The sequence below is a fragment of the Medicago truncatula genome, chromosome 3 (assembly GCF_003473485.1).
Source record: "Medicago truncatula cultivar Jemalong A17 chromosome 3, MtrunA17r5.0-ANR, whole genome shotgun sequence".
Lineage (NCBI taxonomy): Eukaryota > Viridiplantae > Streptophyta > Magnoliopsida > Fabales > Fabaceae > Medicago > Medicago truncatula.
Genome location: NC_053044.1, coordinates 37,444,572 through 37,461,203, shown reverse-complemented (window position 1 = coordinate 37,461,203; position 16,632 = coordinate 37,444,572). Strand labels below are relative to the sequence as shown.

The following is a 16,632-nucleotide window of genomic DNA, read 5'->3' as shown; positions in this document are numbered from 1 at the left end:
GAGTGAGTGAAGTGAGTGATGAAGGATACTTGAAGAGTCAAATGAAAGAGAAAGTCATTACATTAAATTCAGGAGCTATCTCATCTCATCTCATCATCAGATCAGATCGATCGGTTCTCCGAAATGGGCGGTAACTACAATTTCATTTCTCTCTAATCTCCAAATTCATCAATAATAATAAATCATCATCTTATCTCACTATGGTATCATCAATATTATTTTCTAAATCTCTATTCTGTGTTTCTGTATTGGAAATTTCATCTTCTTCTTCAGCTTCACCAACTCCTAGCTTGTGGTTTGCACCAAATCTCAGTAAAAGATGGGGCGAACTCTTCTTTCTTCTCTACACTCCTTTTTGGCTTTCTCTTTCTCTTGGCATTGTTGTTCCTTACAAGCTTTACGAGGTTTTTCTCCTTTACCTCTAATTACAAACTATTTTATTTTTTTTAATCATGTTTTTTTGTTACCAGAATATAACACTGTTTTACTTTACTTGACAGAATTTTACTGAATTGGAGTATTTACTTCTTGGGTTAATCTCAGCAGTTCCTGCTTTCCTCATTCCCATGCTGTTCGTTGGTAAGGTAAAAAAACAAAAACAAAGCTTATTTGTAGCTTATACCGATAAGCGCTTATGTATGCCTTGTGTTTTTATAAGCTATTTTGGAGAACTTGTGAAAATAAGCTGAAAAAAGGTTATGGACATGTTATATGTAAGTTGTTTCCACAGGTGCTTATGCTACTAGATAAACTCAAATAAACCAACCCCGATGGCCTTTTTTTGCATTAAGTTTGTGTGACTTTATACCCTATTACATTTATGCTATAGCAATTTTCGGTAATAATTATGAAGCCTCAACTTACAGTACTTGAATGTTGATTCTTCTGGGCTGGCCCACTTTTTATGCTGATATTCATGGTGTACTTGATAACAAGGACTGATGAGTTATTGCAGTTTTTTTATTTATACCAAAAAATAGTTTATCTTCTTCTTTTCCTGCTGATCTTGTCAGTGTGGGCTGAGAATGGTGTCAATTCGTTTTTAATGATATATCAAATTTTGCAGGCTGATAAAGGCATATCTTGGCAGGACCGTTATTGGGTAAAGGTAAGTGTTTTTATTGTAGTGGGCACCTTCATTTATGATTCAATGTCATTGGAGGGTTATTCCGTGTATTTGCTATGTCTTTGACACTACTTGTTATTATGATTATTTAATATTTACTGGTCTATTTTTCAAAAAATAATTTTCTTAGGCATAATAGAACTAGCCCTTACTGGCTGTGCCCAGCTCAGCTGTTACCTCTCCTAGTCTCAGACTAGTCGCCAAGGGGATTGCTTGTAAGATTTAATTCCCTCAAATTCTATTTTCCTTATGAGTAATGATATTTGAACAACTATTTTGGTACAATTTTTGAGACAACCTTGTTGTTCTCTCTTCTCATTGGTTAAAAACAATGGAGAGAGAAAAAGAAAGAGAAAAAATAAGAAGATAATGTGAGTATGAGAGATAAAATTGTACAAAAGTTGTACAAGAATGGTTGTATAAATATCATTTCTCTTTCCTTATTACCAAGACTGTCCATTAAAGTATTTGAAACTGTGACAAGTGGTGTACACATTTTACATTATATTGGTGTCATTCATCTTGTATTCGGTTCTTAATCTAAATAAGTTAATAAAACTACTTCAATCCCTAATAATAAAGCGAAAAGCATGTTTCAAATTGAAACCCCCTTTTCAATCATGTTAATGCAAGAAAATAAACATAAGAAAAGGCCCGACCATATGAATTGCGTGAGTTTATCCATTTGAGGCATTCTTTATGGAAAGCAATATGATTCTTCGCTGTCAGGAAGCCTGTAGGACTTACCTTCTTGTGTCTTACTCCTCAAGTCAAGATCCAAAACAGAAAGGAAGCTCAAGCTAACCCCTCCAACTAGAAAATGGGATATGACTTGGATTGTAATTGATCGAGGGCTTTGTATTGTAGTTTCCTTTCATCTACCTTCAGATTTAGTTCTATATCCTAAAATAGATTTTAATGCTTAGCTGTATTGTTATTGCTATTTTTTTGATATTATGATAAAGGAATGACACTTAGCTACTTACTACCTAAGACTCCTAATTATGGATTCATTGTGGTAGTCTACATATACATATTTATTTAATTCTGCTGGTCTCCACAACCTAACATGTACATGTATGTGCTGCTGACAGGCCAGTCTATGGATAATAATCTTCAGTTATGTTGGGAATTATTTCTGGACTCATTACTTTTTCACAGTTCTGGGTGCATCTTATACCTTTCCTTCATGGAAAATGAACAATGTAAGCCGAGGACCTATTAGTTACCTCTTAGTGAGGCTTCATACTCTTCATTGATTTGCTCTATTTGTTGGTGGCAGGTACCACACACAACATTCCTGCTCACTCATGTTTGCTTCCTCTTTTATCATGTTGCATCGAACATGACACTGCGCCGATTACGGCATTTTCTTGCTGATACGCCAGAAAAAATTCGGTGGGCTGCTGAAGCTGCATGGATTCTTGCCCTTGCTTATTTTATAGCATACCTGGAGACATTAGCCATTTCCAATGTATGTGGTAACGAACCATTCTGCTGGTTTTTATTATTATGATCTTTGTTTGGTCATGCATTTTTGGATATATTCATGGATTGCAATCTTTTTTTCTTGAATGACTCATGGACTGCAATCTATAGTTTTGAGGTCTCAAAGTATTTAAATATGCCTTGTTGTTTGTTATTCAAGTTTATCTAACATTTTGTTTTTAAATGTGTACATTTCAAGGAATCTGCTTTGATACGTAAATTTTTATTGCTATTTTCGCAGTTAGGTTCCTCCAATTCTGCAACTTTGTTATATGATTATCTCACACTGTTTTCTTTTAATTGAAAACTTCCTATCTTCAAGTCTACCCTGGTTTCCCTTCGTAAATTATTTGAAATTGAATTGCTATGATACAGTCTGTCATATTTGTTATAAATTTGTACTTGTCTTTTGTTGCAGCAGCAACATCAATAAAAGTCTTTTATTATGTATGATTAGCTACGTAAATAAACAACAACATTGTCTTTTGATAGCTCAAGATGCTTTGTTTAGTCATCACTAATGAATTATTGATATTACTGTTGATTGTAATATTTTTTAGGTTCCATAATTTTCATATATCAGCCTACACTCATTTGAGTTTAGACATGTGTAAAGACATTTTTTGGAATCCATACACATTGATTTGGCTATTCTAGATCGAGGATCTCACTCAGTATTTAGCTTTTTACATTGGTTTATTTTTTCAATTAGTGTGTTCATTCATTTGTCTTAATTTGTTTCCCCCTTTTTTATATTTTTTGGCAAAACATCAGCTGTCTAAATTCTCTTGCTTCTTTTGTGCTATGGAGCCTCTAATTCTTTGACGTATTTAGTTAAACCATCTTAAACATTTCTCCCTTTTTTCTTTTGATTGAACCTACCTTCAAGTGAATATTTTGATATTCCTTCAGAAATTTCCTATCTTCGTATATTTTCTTGTATCAAAATGATATCTTGTTTTTGATGAGTCAATATTCAAACTATGTCAGAGTAGCACAGAAGTACCTTTATGCTTAAGGTTGATGCTTAAAATTTGATTTTGCTAGGTGCTTAATATTAGTTACTTAATTCTAGATGCTCAAGGTTAATTGTTAGTTTTTTCTTTGCGTGGATTATTTTTATCCCTTGGATGATGTATTTTCTCCATTTCTTCTATTTGAGAAATTTTCTCAATCACTCTTTTGGCCAACAATTTGTTAGTTTGGTAAAGCAATATATGCCAGTGTTGCTACACATTTACTTATCATTGCCTTTGACCTTCAACGTGTAATGTACATTTTTGAGAATAATGTTATTGTTATGTATTGGATATATGCAGTTCCCTTATTATGAATTTGTGGATCGAGAATCTATGTACAAAGTTGGATCATTGTTTTACGCAATCTACTTTATCGTGAGCTTCCCAATGTTTCTAAGGTAAGTTTTTGACTAGCAGTATTGGAGTTGCCTCATTCTGTGTTTCTAGTAGTTGCATACACGAAAAACACGGAAATGTGTCAGCATTGTACTAATCGTATTGATGGTTTATTCATGTGAATGTGCAGGATTGATGAGAAGCCTGGCGACAAATGGGACTTGCCAAGAGTGGCTGTTGATGCTTTGGGTGCTGCAATGCTGGTCACAATAATACTTGATTTGTGGCGCATCTTTCTGGGTCCAATTGTTCCAGTCTCAGAAGCAAAACAGTGTTCTCCAACAGGATTACCCTGGTTTTCAACACACGCCAATCTCACATGAGAATTACATGGATAGAACTCAGGAAATGGAGACAGTATGGTTTCCACTACACACCAAATCAATCCAAAAATGTTGATCGTTATGTGTGGAAAATCTGCAGAAAAAACAAACTTGGACTATCCTTGTATTTAATGGTTGCAGTGCCAAATTTCTGATCAGATTGTATGTTGTGTTTGTTGTTTGTAGTGCTTTGATGTTGTATCAGGAAATAGCCAATGCATTAACGTTAATGCAACATGTTAGATCTCTAATTTACGTTAATGCAACATGTTAGATCTCTAATTTATTGTCAGTAAAATAGTTTATGAAAAGACAAAAATGGTGAAATTTATTTTTTTTGGTTTGTCTGTCAGATTAGTTCTTTTGCATAAAATAAATACGGCCGTGTTTAATTTAGTCAAAAAGAAAAGTACGGGTGTTTAGAAGATTAAATATTCCTTACAAAAAAAAAAAAAAGATTAAATATGACATTATTTAAGAAAAGAGAAGCTTTTTTTATCAGTTGAATAATATCTTGTTAATTCACACAAGATTCCTATTCAAAACCTTTCTCAAGGAGAAATAGATTCATCCAAACAATCGAAAAAAAAGGAATAGAGATTCACCCATCAAAATCTGCGATGAACAAAAATATGGACTAATTAAAAATAAACGATGTCAGTTAATGGACGATGGAAGAAGAAAGATCCACATTGGCCTCAACGGGAATGGGGAAGGACAATGGTGGGTTTGATGCTGTTTTCTTGTGGTGGGTGAGTGGGGATGGAAGAGAGAGAATGATGGTGAGAGATAGTGTGAAAAATCTAGCGTTGATAGTCTACTATTAGATTATGTTCTTCAATTGATCTAATGGTCAAAAAATATTTTCCCATGGTGGGAAACAAGTTCCCTTTCCCATGCTAAACCCCACCAATATACTTATCTAATGTAACGATTTCTCTTTGTACATGTATGTAATTTAGTTTCCGTATGTCTGAAAATCCATATTTTAAAGAAGGGTCTTGTTAACTTGTGCTTTAAAGGCACAAGATAAGAAACAAAATAAAGAAATTTAACATTGGAAATTGTGCATTCATAACCTTAAAAACTTAAAAAGTTATATTTTTAATACAATATTTATTGTTTATTTCTATTATAAGATCCTTATCTTGTGCCTTAAGGGCACAAGTTAACATTTTCCATTAACAAAATACATAACATGAGTTTATGTAGGGTACCCTTTTTTATCTTATATAATATTTAAGTAAACAAAATGCTATTTTGATATTTTACCTGTCTTACACTTATGACAAAAAAATTTTTTTGGTGTGTTTTAAGGAGGACTAAAAGTTTTTTTGTCTCTTATATTATGAGTTTTTCTATTTACACCCCATGTTTTTCTGGTTACACCCAAATTTTCTTAAAAAAAAATTATAATACCAAAATTGCCCTTTTATATAAATTTTCTTAAAACCCTAATTTTATTCATTGTCAGTGAGTTTCACCCTCTTTCACCCCACAAAGCGATTGATCAAACAATTTGATGTTCAATATCAATCTCCATGAAAATTAAAGAGTGAATCAAAATATTTTCCATCCATACTCAATTGGATATAAGTAAGTGAATTTCTTCTTCTATTTGCTAGTTTCAATTTTTTTCCTTCAACTGCACTGATGCACTGTACCATTACGGTTTTAATTTACATTGGCAAGGTTAACTTAAACTCAGTTTAAGTAGGTTCATGTAATGAACCTACTTAAACTGAGTTTACATGAACCTACTTAAACTGAGTTAACATTAACATACTTAAACTGAGTTTACATGAACATACTTAAACTGAGTTTACATGAACCTACTTAAATTGAGTTTACATGAACCTACTTAAACTGAGTTTACAAAATCGCAGAACTGTGAATCGCAGAACAAGGAAAACACAAAATCAGAACTGAGAACCCATAACAAGAAAAACACAATCGATTGAAGAACAACACTTGCTAACCTGATTTGCTTCGAATTTTCTTTGAAATCATGAATGGATGTGAGAAAGTATGGTTTTGAAAATCTTCGCAGAACACAATCGATCGATTGAAGAATTATGGTTTTGGGGTGTAACCAAAAAAGAAGGAATAGACTTTTTGAAAATCAAATTTTATGAAAGGGTAATCTTGTCATTTTGGGATGCAACCATGATTAACTAGGGTGCAAGTAGAAAAACTCTTATATTATCCCTAAATAGTTTCACGCAACTTTAAAATCAAACACGGTATAAGCGAAGCGAAGGTGTCATTAGTTTATTTTTTAACAATGAAATGCTGTATCCCTAAAAATAAAAAACAATGAAATGCAGTAGTAATGCACCTTGATCTCATTCAATCTTAATCCGAAGATATAAGGAGTCGTGACGCAACTGTGTACAAAGAAAATGAATGAAGTGAAAGAACTAAGAAGGGGTTTAGTAGCAACATCCACACGTGTGGTAGACACGTTCGAATTAAATGTCGTAATGCTGCAGAAAGAAATCGATAAGGAAGATATTTATGAAGCCGAACTCAACCAAAACCAATCCACTGAATGAACAAAATCTCCATTTCCCGCTATCAACTATCTAGTTCCACTTAAGCATAGCATAGCATAGCATAGTTAGGGTTTTCTCTTTTCTTACAAAAATGGCTACTCTCACCTCCCTCCCTCCACTTCCTCACTCCCTCCTCTCCCTCCGCTCTAAACCAACCAGACTCTCCGTTTCAGCTTCAGCACTCTCAGCCTCAGGTAGTCATAACAACAACCTCACACCTTTTCCCATTTACTGTATTTCATGCAATTACTATATACTATATATATGCTAGATATTGTTATCATAATGTAATGGAAATATGTAATTGGAGGTTATTTTTTATGCACGAGTAGGAAATGATGGATCTACTTCTAGGGTACCACAAAAAAGAAGGAGAAGAATTGAAGGTCCAAGAAAAAGTATGGAAGATTCTGTTCAACGTAGGATGGAGCAATTTTATGAAGGAAATGACGGACCACCTTTACGTGTTCTTCCTATTGGTGGTTTAGGTGAAATTGGAATGAACTGTATGCTCGTTGGGAATCATGACCGTTATATCCTCATTGATGCTGGTATCATGTTTCCTGAGTAAGTTCTTTTCATCGCCTTGTATGTTTAAGCATAAGCCCCTATCATATAAGTGTTTATGAATAAGCTACAAATTAAAGGTTTTTGGTAAGTCTTTATGTTTGCGTCATAAATTTATCCTTTTCTGGTCTGGAGACAAAGTGACAGACACCACCTGAAACTCACACACATAACTGTGAAGTCCTGGGTTCAAACACGGGTGAAGGTGTTCAGCCTAACAATATCGACATTACTAGTTGAGCTAGGCTTTATGAACATTCCGTCAGAAGTTTAAGACATACAAAAGCCCGTCTGGATAAACAGCTTAATTAAGCGCTTATAGCATAAACACGTATTGTATAGGTGTTTTTGTACAAGTTATTTTTTATAACAAAAGGTAAAATAAAGTCAAACTGTTTTCATATAAAAGCTATAAGATGTTTTCATAAGCTATCTTGAAGAGCTTATGGAAAAAAAGCTGAAAATAACTTATGGGCATGTCATATGCTATTTCCATAAGGTCTCCTAAACAGTCTCACATGTGTTTAAGTCAGTAGATAAGCTCAAATATGTCAATCCGAACAAGCCCAAAGTCGTTGTCAAGTTGTTGTTTTCTGTGCGATTTCTTTTGCTTCTATTTGGTTGAGTAATTTTGGGATGTATGCGGTGTGGTTTTTCAGCTATGATGACCTCGGAGTACAAAAGATTATACCTGATACAACGTTTATAAGAAAATGGAGCCACAAAATTGAAGCGCTTGTTATAACACATGGTCATGAAGATCATATTGGTGCGTTGCCCTGGGTAATGCTTCCTTCTCTATTGGATTGCTGGCTTGACTTATTAATGATTAAAAAGAAAATAAAACTTTTGTTAACACTATTAGTGAAGTGATATTTCAAATTATAATGCTCATGTTTGATGCGTTGTATCATAATAAATTATAATGAGCTCTGAATTAGATTTACATTTACTGAATTGCAACCATCAAATAACTTAATTCTGCAATTGGTGGCTCGGGAGGTGCCACATGTTTTAGACATAGGACTCTTTGGTTGGGACTTGGGACTACTATGTACTTTCAAATTACTTTCATTTGCAAATGATTCCTATCTTCATTTCTTTTTCTGATTTGAAATTCAGATGTTTCAAAGTTTGGTGTTTTATGGGTATTTTCCAGAGGTTAAGATTCCATCTAAGTTGGAGACTTTTGTTTGAAATGTGGTTCATAAATAATTTATACCAATTATATATGAAACAATTGTGGGCCTCGCAAGTCACAAAGTTATTTCAAAGAGGCTGCTGCATAATAGGCTTGATTCAGTCCTTATTGTCTTTGTATGTAACTTTATTCACTTAAAGTTTAATGAGTTATTATTCTTTTACTTGAATATATATTTCTTTTACCTTCCTTCTAATACTTCATTTTCCTTACAATTTTACTATAATAGATTATTCATAGCAATGCAATTTGTCCTTTATTTATGTTGGTTCTTAACATAACTTATCCTGGTTCATCAGGTCATCCCAGCATTGGATTCCAATACACCAATTTTTGCATCTTCCTTTACAATGGAGGTATTCGGCAAGAAAATTTATTTCTATAAATGCTAGTTTTTGAATTGGTTTAATGATAGATGTCAGTATCCACATATCTTGAAGCTGAATAACTCTCGCGTTCTTCAGTTTTCGTCACTGTAATAGATATCTATTATAACTAAAAATTTGTTTGCATAATTTTGTCATAAAATATCTGTTCTTTGCATTGTTTATTTTGTCCATTGCAGTACAGAGAAGGTGATACTTTTTCTTTTTAACAGCTTATAAAAAAACGTTTGAAGGAGCATGGTATTTTCCTTCCATCTAGACTCAAAATATTTAGAACAAAGAACAAGTTTGTCGCTGGGCCATTTGAAATAGAACCAATCAGGGTGACTCACTCTATTCCCGACTGTTGTGGACTAGTTCTTCGTTGTTCTGATGGGACTATTCTTCACACTGGGGATTGGAAGGTTAGAATTTTACTTTTAATTCTCAGTGTATTGTACCTTTCATTTACCTTGAATCTCCTGTTGCTGAAAAGGTTGATTCATCAGATTGACGAGACACCACTTGACGGGAAAGTTTTTGATCGGGAGGGTTTAGAGGAACTCTCTAAAGAAGGAGTAACATTGGTAAGTCAACTGGATCTTTGCTACTAATTACTGGTTTAAATAATATATCTTTAGCTTATATCGTTGGGTTTAATGTTAAGAAAGAGATAAACTTAATGCAATTTGAAGAGCATGAGGGTTTCCCAGGCTACTATAAGTTTCCTTGAGTTTATATAAATATTTTCAATTGTGGTGGTGCTCTCTGAGCAGTACTCAAATAGTCCCTGTTAAGCTGAATATGGCTTTCATGGTCAGTAGCAGTGCTGGTAGAACTGCTCAAAGGACATGTTCCCACTTCTTCAAAATTTCAATGCATTATTTTTCTTTTGCTATAAATATTTTAAATATGTAATCTCTACTTTGGTTAGTGGGTATTCTTTTCAATGTGCATGTCCCCTCTTATCTTAAATGTTAATCACAAGCAAACATGGCTTTGGATATTGCTTTTCAGATGATGAGTGATTCAACAAATGTGCTCTCACCTGGAAGGACAACCAGTGAATCAGTTGTGGCAGATTCATTATTGAGGCATATTTCAGCTTCAAAAGGAAGGGTTATTACAACCCAGTTTGCATCAAATCTACATCGGATTGGAAGTGTCAAAGCGGCTGCTGATTTAACTGGGAGAAAGTTGGTAATGTTCCCACTAGCTAGTATTCTTTTCTGCAATTGATAATGGTTTTCTTGTTTAGAATGACAAAATGCTAAGAGACTATAGTTGTATGATTATTATATCAGGTATTTGTTGGCATGTCCTTAAGGACATACTTAGAAGCAGCTTGGAAGGATGGAAAGGCTCCATTTGACCCATCCACTCTGGTAATAAAATCTTTGAGAATTTTCTCTAGAATTCTTCCTAATTTGATGCACTTGGTGACTGGACCTAATTTTTAAATTTCTACCCCCCATCCCAACACATGGACCATACAGTCATGCTGAAGTCTAGTGCTGATCTGCTTTTTCATTTACTAGGTTTTTAGCAGAAATGCAGTGCATGTAGGCAATGTCAAACTGATATATCAGTATTTCTCATTCCTTTTTTTCAGTACATGTTACAGAAGAGGAATAGGTTATATATACATGTAAAACAATATTTCTAATATAACCAAAAACGGAGTAATTAATAATTACTAACTATATCTCCTAAAATATCTCCTACAATCTTGTAAAGGACAGCTCACACCAACAGGCAAGTCACTGGTTATGGTTTTTCAGAAGTTGGACAGAATACTGTAATCGTATTGATTTATTAATTTGTTGTTGGAGGAAATTCATTGCAAGTTGATAAATCACCACATGAATTTTCCGATGTATTTTAACTTTGGGAGCCCTTTTTGACATATATGACTTCAGTGCCTTTGACTACACTGATTTCAAGAGGTTCATTATGGTCCTTTAAATACAGTATGCTGTCATTATCTGTGACTAATCGGCCTGCCTCCCTTTATTATTTCATTCAAAAATCATCTTTCAGTATAACCATCTACTTTTAAGACTAAACTTCCATGTTAGATGGTCTGTTTTGATTATAAATAGTATTATTCTTGGCACTTTATGATCAAGTGATTTCTTGCCATATTTCAGTCTTTACATCTTTGGTAGAATTTTCAGGCAGTATTTACTCCCTACTTTAACAGCTTTCGAGGGAATAACTATTTGTCTAATTTTTATGCATCTGTTTTGTCTTCATGCTAGTTAGATACAATTCATTATCTGTGCACCATTTGTGATTTATATTTATAATAATAGAACCTATTCAGCTTTATTATATTTATAATTGCGTGTGTACGTCTTATGTCTGTTGCCCTGCATCTCATTGTCTCTAATTTTACACAGGTGAAAGCAGAGGATATTGATGCTTATGCACCTAAGGATCTGCTTATTGTAACAACTGGCTCTCAAGTAAGTTACTTACACTATCCTTAAAATACTGCCTAATTTCATGAAATATGAACATTGGAATACAAGGCATATGACCAAAAATATTTGCTATTGTGTCAGGCAGAGCCACGTGCTGCCTTAAATCTTGCATCTTTTGGAAGTAGCCATGCTTTCAAACTTACAAAGGAAGATATTGTTTTGTATTCAGCTAAGGTATGGTAAAATACTGCATTATCTGTTTGGTATTAACTTTATCTTGAAGCTTAATATGGGTAGTATAAGCAAAAAACCTATTATGAAATTACAACCTGCTATTCTAACTTCCAATCCTTTCTAGCAACACCTTATATTTTTTTATCCACAAACTAGTTTGTGTTTTTTATTTGTTCTCTGATTTAAAATCAATTTGTCAGGTTATCCCTGGTAATGAGTCCCGTGTGATGGAAATGATGAATCGCATATCAGAGATTGGATCAACAATAGTTATGGGGAGAAATGAAAACTTGCACACATCTGGACATGCATATCGTGGAGAATTGGTAAGTTTTTTTATTGAATGACAACGTTTCTTTGTTCCTCCTTTTAGTTTACGTATCGATATTTTTTATTTGCTTATCCTTGTCTATTCATTTTTTTTGAAGATATACAACAATTACCAAATTATTATTATAACTCTGCTAACCAAGGATAGTTTAAAAACTATTTTGAAAGAAACTGGACATTGTTACATCTTAATTTTACCTTTCAATGTTTTCCCTGTTCTCCTTAGTATTTGGGTAAGAAAAATGAGGTGATTGTCTATCTTCGTGGTTAAATATCCAGATAGCGAGATTTTTAGAAATTGCATGCATGAATGATCAAGCCTTTTCAAACTAGTTTCTTTCTTTTGATGCCTTTTCAGTACAATCATTCATGTGATGTGTCTTTTCGTACGATTTCTATTTTTTTTTAACATGACATGTTACTAAGAAGTAAATAAAATCTATATTTTTGCAGGAGGAAGTACTTAGAATTGTGAAGCCGCAACATTTTCTTCCTGTACATGGAGAATACTTGTTCCTGAAGGAGCATGAATCACTTGGAAAATCAACTGGCATTCGGCATACTGCTGTGAGCCATTTCCTCCCAAGCAGATCTTGTGATAGAGATGTATTTAATGTGAGTTCTTACATAACATGTTGAAATTGACTGATGATCTTTATGCACCAGGTTATTAAGAATGGAGAGATGCTTGGTGTTTCACACTTGAGAAATAGAAGGGTTCTTTCTAATGGTTTCATTTCCCTTGGAAAAGAAAATTTACAGGTTAGTGGCCCTGAGTATGCTCTTTGGCCCCTTTTAGAAAGTATCTAATAAGCTATGTGATTTTTTTGGGTTTCCTTTTCTCATGCAGTTGAAATATAGTGATGGTGACAAAGCATTCGGTACATCCGGTGAACTCTTCCTTGATGAAAGAATGAGAATTGCATTAGATGGCATCATCGTGGTTAGGTAAATTTTTCAGTTTTTATCGTAAGTCAAAGAGAAGTATAAGATGTTTAGTGTGTCCTAATATTTATCTTTTACAGCATGGAAATATTTCGCCCTAAAAATTTAGAAAGTTTGGCTGGAAACACCTTAAAAGGGAAGATAAGAATTACCACAAGATGTCTATGGCTGGACAAAGGGAAGCTGTTAGATGCACTGTATAAAGCTGCTCATGCAGCTCTTTCTAGTTGTCCTGTCAAAAGTCCACTGCCTCACATGGAAAGAACTGTGTCAGAGGTGTTGAGGAAGATGGTGAGGAAGTACAGTGGTAAACGGCCTGAAGTAATTGCCATTGCCATAGAAAATCCTGGAGCTGTTTTTGCTGATGAGATAAACACAAAATTGTCTGGCAAATCCCAAGTTGGTCCTGGAATATCAACATTTAGAAGATCAGTGGATGAACATAGAAAGGAAAACCAGTCCACCGCACTGCAAATAAGAGGTAACATCATTGTATGTTTGAGAAATACATATTGAACTGTCAACTGCTGGGATCTGGTTGGTTCGCTTTTGTGGTTGTATTTTCAATTTATTAAATATGTGATGTAAAGTGTTTGTTCGATTCTTTTGAATCCATTTTCTTACCTGTATAAATGGCAAAACTGACCAACGATCCCATATATCCATGGTAAAAGCAGAGTGGAAGGAAACATTCAGGCTCTGCACCTATCTTATCATAATCATACTGACATTAACATGAGTTCTCTAAGAATATTTTTTTTGAAAACTAAAAAGAAACTAGTAGAATGCTACTGTTATTGGCATGCGAGTATGCGACACTCAGGTTCCTGCATTCAGCTGGTCTATTTTTTGTGAAACTCAAAGGAAGCTTTTTATGTGTGAACCGATCTAACTATGGTTTTCACTCTAGCATTTATCTTCACAAAACAATGCAATGTTGAAGGTCACTTCAATTCTCCAAATAAGTTTTGATTACTATGAAGCTAAGAAGTCTCACTTTGGGTGTAAATCTTGAGACGGTGGATTCATATGTTCTCAAAACTAACAAATAAATTTTGCCTAACTACAGTGTATTTAGTAATTGAAAATATGAACTATTCCTTCAATACCTTATTTACACCAAATTTTTTTGGTGTAATTTTTTTATGACTTGATCTTTTATGTTTATTCTCAGACATGTTCTATTAATTAGTGCAGATGATGGCATTGATATAGAAGGACTATTAGTTGAGATAGAGACCATTACAACTGCAGCTGAAGGCGATTTATCTGATTCAGGGGAATCGGATGAATTTTGGAAGCCATTCATTGCATCATCAGTTGAGAAATCAATCAAAGCAAACAATGGTTATGTTTCACGAAAGGAGCATAAGTCAAATACAAAGCAAGATGATTCTGAAGACATAGATGAAGCCAAGTCTGAAGAAATGTCTGATTCTGAGCCAGAGTCTTCAAAATCAGAAAAGAAAAATAAATGGAAAACTGAGGAAGTTAAGAAGCTAATTGATTTGCGAAGTGACCTCCGTGACAGATTTAAAGTTGTGAAAGGAAGGATGGCTCTCTGGGAAGAGATATCTCAGAGCTTGTTGGCTGATGGGATCAGCAGAAGTCCTGGACAATGCAAATCTTTGTGGACATCTTTGGCACTTAAATATGAGGTTCGTTTCGTATAAGCAACTTGCTGTTAAGATTATAAAGAACACCATGCTATCACTTAAATAGTAATTCTAAGCATACTGGTTTTTATGTTTAATGATCAGTTTGGGAGGTACAAAGGTAAAACCGTAAAAAATGATGGATGGGTTTTGTTCATAAAATTGTACTGAAAACCAATCCATGAAATTTTCTCCCTCGTACTAAATTGAACTCGAGGAAACTTCTATATCAGTTCACATGTGAAAGAAAATTAAACTCTTGTTCTGATTGTCACTGTCTCTCATTTCTGTTATATATATATGAACTTTTGAAAAATTCCCATAATAATGTACACCGATTTACGTTGCTTTTCTTGTGTAAGATTAGGAAAGACTTTCTTTTTTCAAGAGGTTTTCTTGCATCTTTTTCGGTGTGAAACTGCTGCTTACATGGTGGTGTGAGGCTATCCCTAATCCTCCCTTCAATTGCTTCACACAGCTAGGATGAATATATCATTTATAAGTTCTTTCTATTGTGATAAGCAATATCAATTGCATGCCATAGGTAGTACATACCCTTTTATCATTGCTGGCAACTTCTTTTAATTTTACCCCACTTTGTTTTACACAAAGAAGAAACATGAGTCTTCCGTTCAACTCTGTCTTTCTCGATGTTAACTACACATTTTAATGTAGAGAAAGTTAGGATAATCTCATACTATGAATGAAAGCATTTTAGACCATGTATATCTCGTTATTATCTATAATAAGAGGGATTATATTCAGCTTTAGTACAAGTGTAGGAAATGATAATAAATACAATTGTCTGACATTGCCACTATTTCAACAATAACTTATTTTGTATTCTAATCAGGAGATCAAGAATGGGAAAGATAGCAGAAAAAATTGGCAATATCTTGAGGACATGGAAAGGATATTGTCTAGTGATGAAACACCGGCAACAAATTGATTGGAAATGTGGTGGGCAGAATAAGAAATATTTTGGTGAGCTTTCTGCATTTAGAATGACCACAAGTCTGAGCTAGGTGACCAAGAAGATAATCCATCAATTACATGGTTCTAGTAACATGGACCATTGGTATTTAATATCCATAATTTTTTTAGGGCCAAGGGAATAGGCAGCATAAAAGGGACTGGCTTTGATTCTAACCCAAGCTAAGCTATCAAGGGAAAGCGTATATGGGTTTTAGAGGGGGATGAGTTTACTTCACATCCAATACACGCCCCAATATTTTTGTTTCTTTTGTCTAATATGTATGTCATAATCTGCAATCAATTTTATTAATTTTGTTAGTGGCACGTTTTGGGTGCCATAAATGTGTAAATGTCTTCTGCGTTCTGGTGACATACAACATTGATAGTCATAGGAAAATCTTGATATTACTTGCCCTTGATGATAGCTTGATTTGCTTGTTCATTTGTTAGTTTAATGTACCAAAAATATACTTAGAACACTAACGGGGATAAATCTTTATACTAACAATTTAGAGTTTTTAGAAATAGCCTATTTCAAAATCCTCTCCTCTAAAGATGTTCACATCATCATAATCTTACTTGGCATTTGTTCCAAAAATTTCTCCTAATTTTTAATACAAGCTTAATAATTATAATTATTATTAAAAACCGTTTTTTATTAATCATTAAATTGTACATAAAATACATAGTTGGTTACAATCAAATAATTATTAATATAATAATTGTTTCGATTAAAATTTATATGTTACATTAAAAATTTATACGTTAGAATCAAATGATTATTAATATAATTATTATTCAATTGACATTTATATGTACATTAAAAATTTGGTAGGTTACAAAATTATAATAACTAAGTTGAATAAATTATATTTTGAATTTTGGTCCGTTACACTATAACAGTAACCTACTAATTAAAAATTTAATTGTAGTAATTAGTTTTTAAGGTTATATAATTAAATTTTGTTGGTTACAAAATTATATTACTTAATATTAATAAGATGCTATTAAATTTCAAATGTTATGA

General features: G+C 33.5%; 2 protein-coding genes across 5 annotated transcripts; both read left to right on the top strand.

Annotated features, from left to right (window-relative positions):
- Positions 1-84: 84 nt before the first annotated feature.
- LOC11427814 (cycloeucalenol cycloisomerase) lies at positions 85-4,687 on the top strand. 2 transcript variants are annotated; one of them, XM_003602040.4, is made up of 8 exons: positions 85-130; positions 274-404; positions 501-584; positions 1,067-1,108; positions 2,221-2,331; positions 2,409-2,600; positions 3,934-4,031; positions 4,160-4,687. In XM_003602040.4, exons 1-8 carry the CDS (start codon positions 124-126, stop codon positions 4,350-4,352), a joined length of 858 nt encoding a protein of 285 aa, XP_003602088.1. In that variant the 5' UTR covers positions 85-123; the 3' UTR covers positions 4,353-4,687. The 2 variants fall into 2 exon arrangements, with proteins under 2 accessions (XP_003602088.1, XP_003602089.1); XM_003602041.4 differs by lacking the exon at positions 85-130 and having other exon boundaries at positions 186-404.
- Positions 4,688-6,752: 2,065 nt separating this feature from the next.
- LOC11427815 (ribonuclease J) lies at positions 6,753-16,084 on the top strand. 3 transcript variants are annotated; one of them, XM_024779863.2, is made up of 18 exons: positions 6,753-7,101; positions 7,240-7,474; positions 8,134-8,257; positions 8,975-9,031; positions 9,274-9,465; positions 9,550-9,627; positions 10,058-10,240; positions 10,345-10,425; positions 11,443-11,508; positions 11,608-11,700; positions 11,901-12,026; positions 12,484-12,597; positions 12,697-12,792; positions 12,881-12,978; positions 13,056-13,456; positions 14,173-14,633; positions 15,484-15,614; positions 15,735-16,084. In XM_024779863.2, exons 1-17 carry the CDS (start codon positions 6,999-7,001, stop codon positions 15,577-15,579), a joined length of 2,604 nt encoding a protein of 867 aa, XP_024635631.1. In that variant the 5' UTR covers positions 6,753-6,998; the 3' UTR covers positions 15,580-15,614; positions 15,735-16,084. The 3 variants fall into 3 exon arrangements, with proteins under 3 accessions (XP_024635631.1, XP_003602090.2, XP_024635632.1); XM_003602042.4 differs by having other exon boundaries at positions 6,754-7,101; positions 15,484-16,084; XM_024779864.2 differs by lacking the exon at positions 6,753-7,101 and having other exon boundaries at positions 7,334-7,474; positions 8,134-8,243; positions 15,484-16,084.
- Positions 16,085-16,632: the final 548 nt, after the last annotated feature.

Excerpts from the sequence above, each read along its gene's own strand:
- LOC11427814 (XM_003602041.4), top strand. The coding sequence starts at position 201 with ATGGTATCATCAATATTATTTTCTAAATCTCTATTCTGTGTTTCTGTA. Across the intron at positions 585-1,066 it reads CCATGCTGTTCGTTGGTAAG|GCTGATAAAGGCATATCTTG; the intron begins GTAAAAAAACAA and ends CAAATTTTGCAG. Across the intron at positions 4,032-4,159 it reads AGCTTCCCAATGTTTCTAAG|GATTGATGAGAAGCCTGGCG; the intron begins GTAAGTTTTTGA and ends GTGAATGTGCAG.
- LOC11427815 (XM_024779863.2), top strand. The coding sequence starts at position 6,999 with ATGGCTACTCTCACCTCCCTCCCTCCACTTCCTCACTCCCTCCTCTCC. Across the intron at positions 9,628-10,057 it reads CTAAAGAAGGAGTAACATTG|ATGATGAGTGATTCAACAAA; the intron begins GTAAGTCAACTG and ends ATTGCTTTTCAG. Across the intron at positions 10,426-11,442 it reads CATTTGACCCATCCACTCTG|GTGAAAGCAGAGGATATTGA; the intron begins GTAATAAAATCT and ends AATTTTACACAG.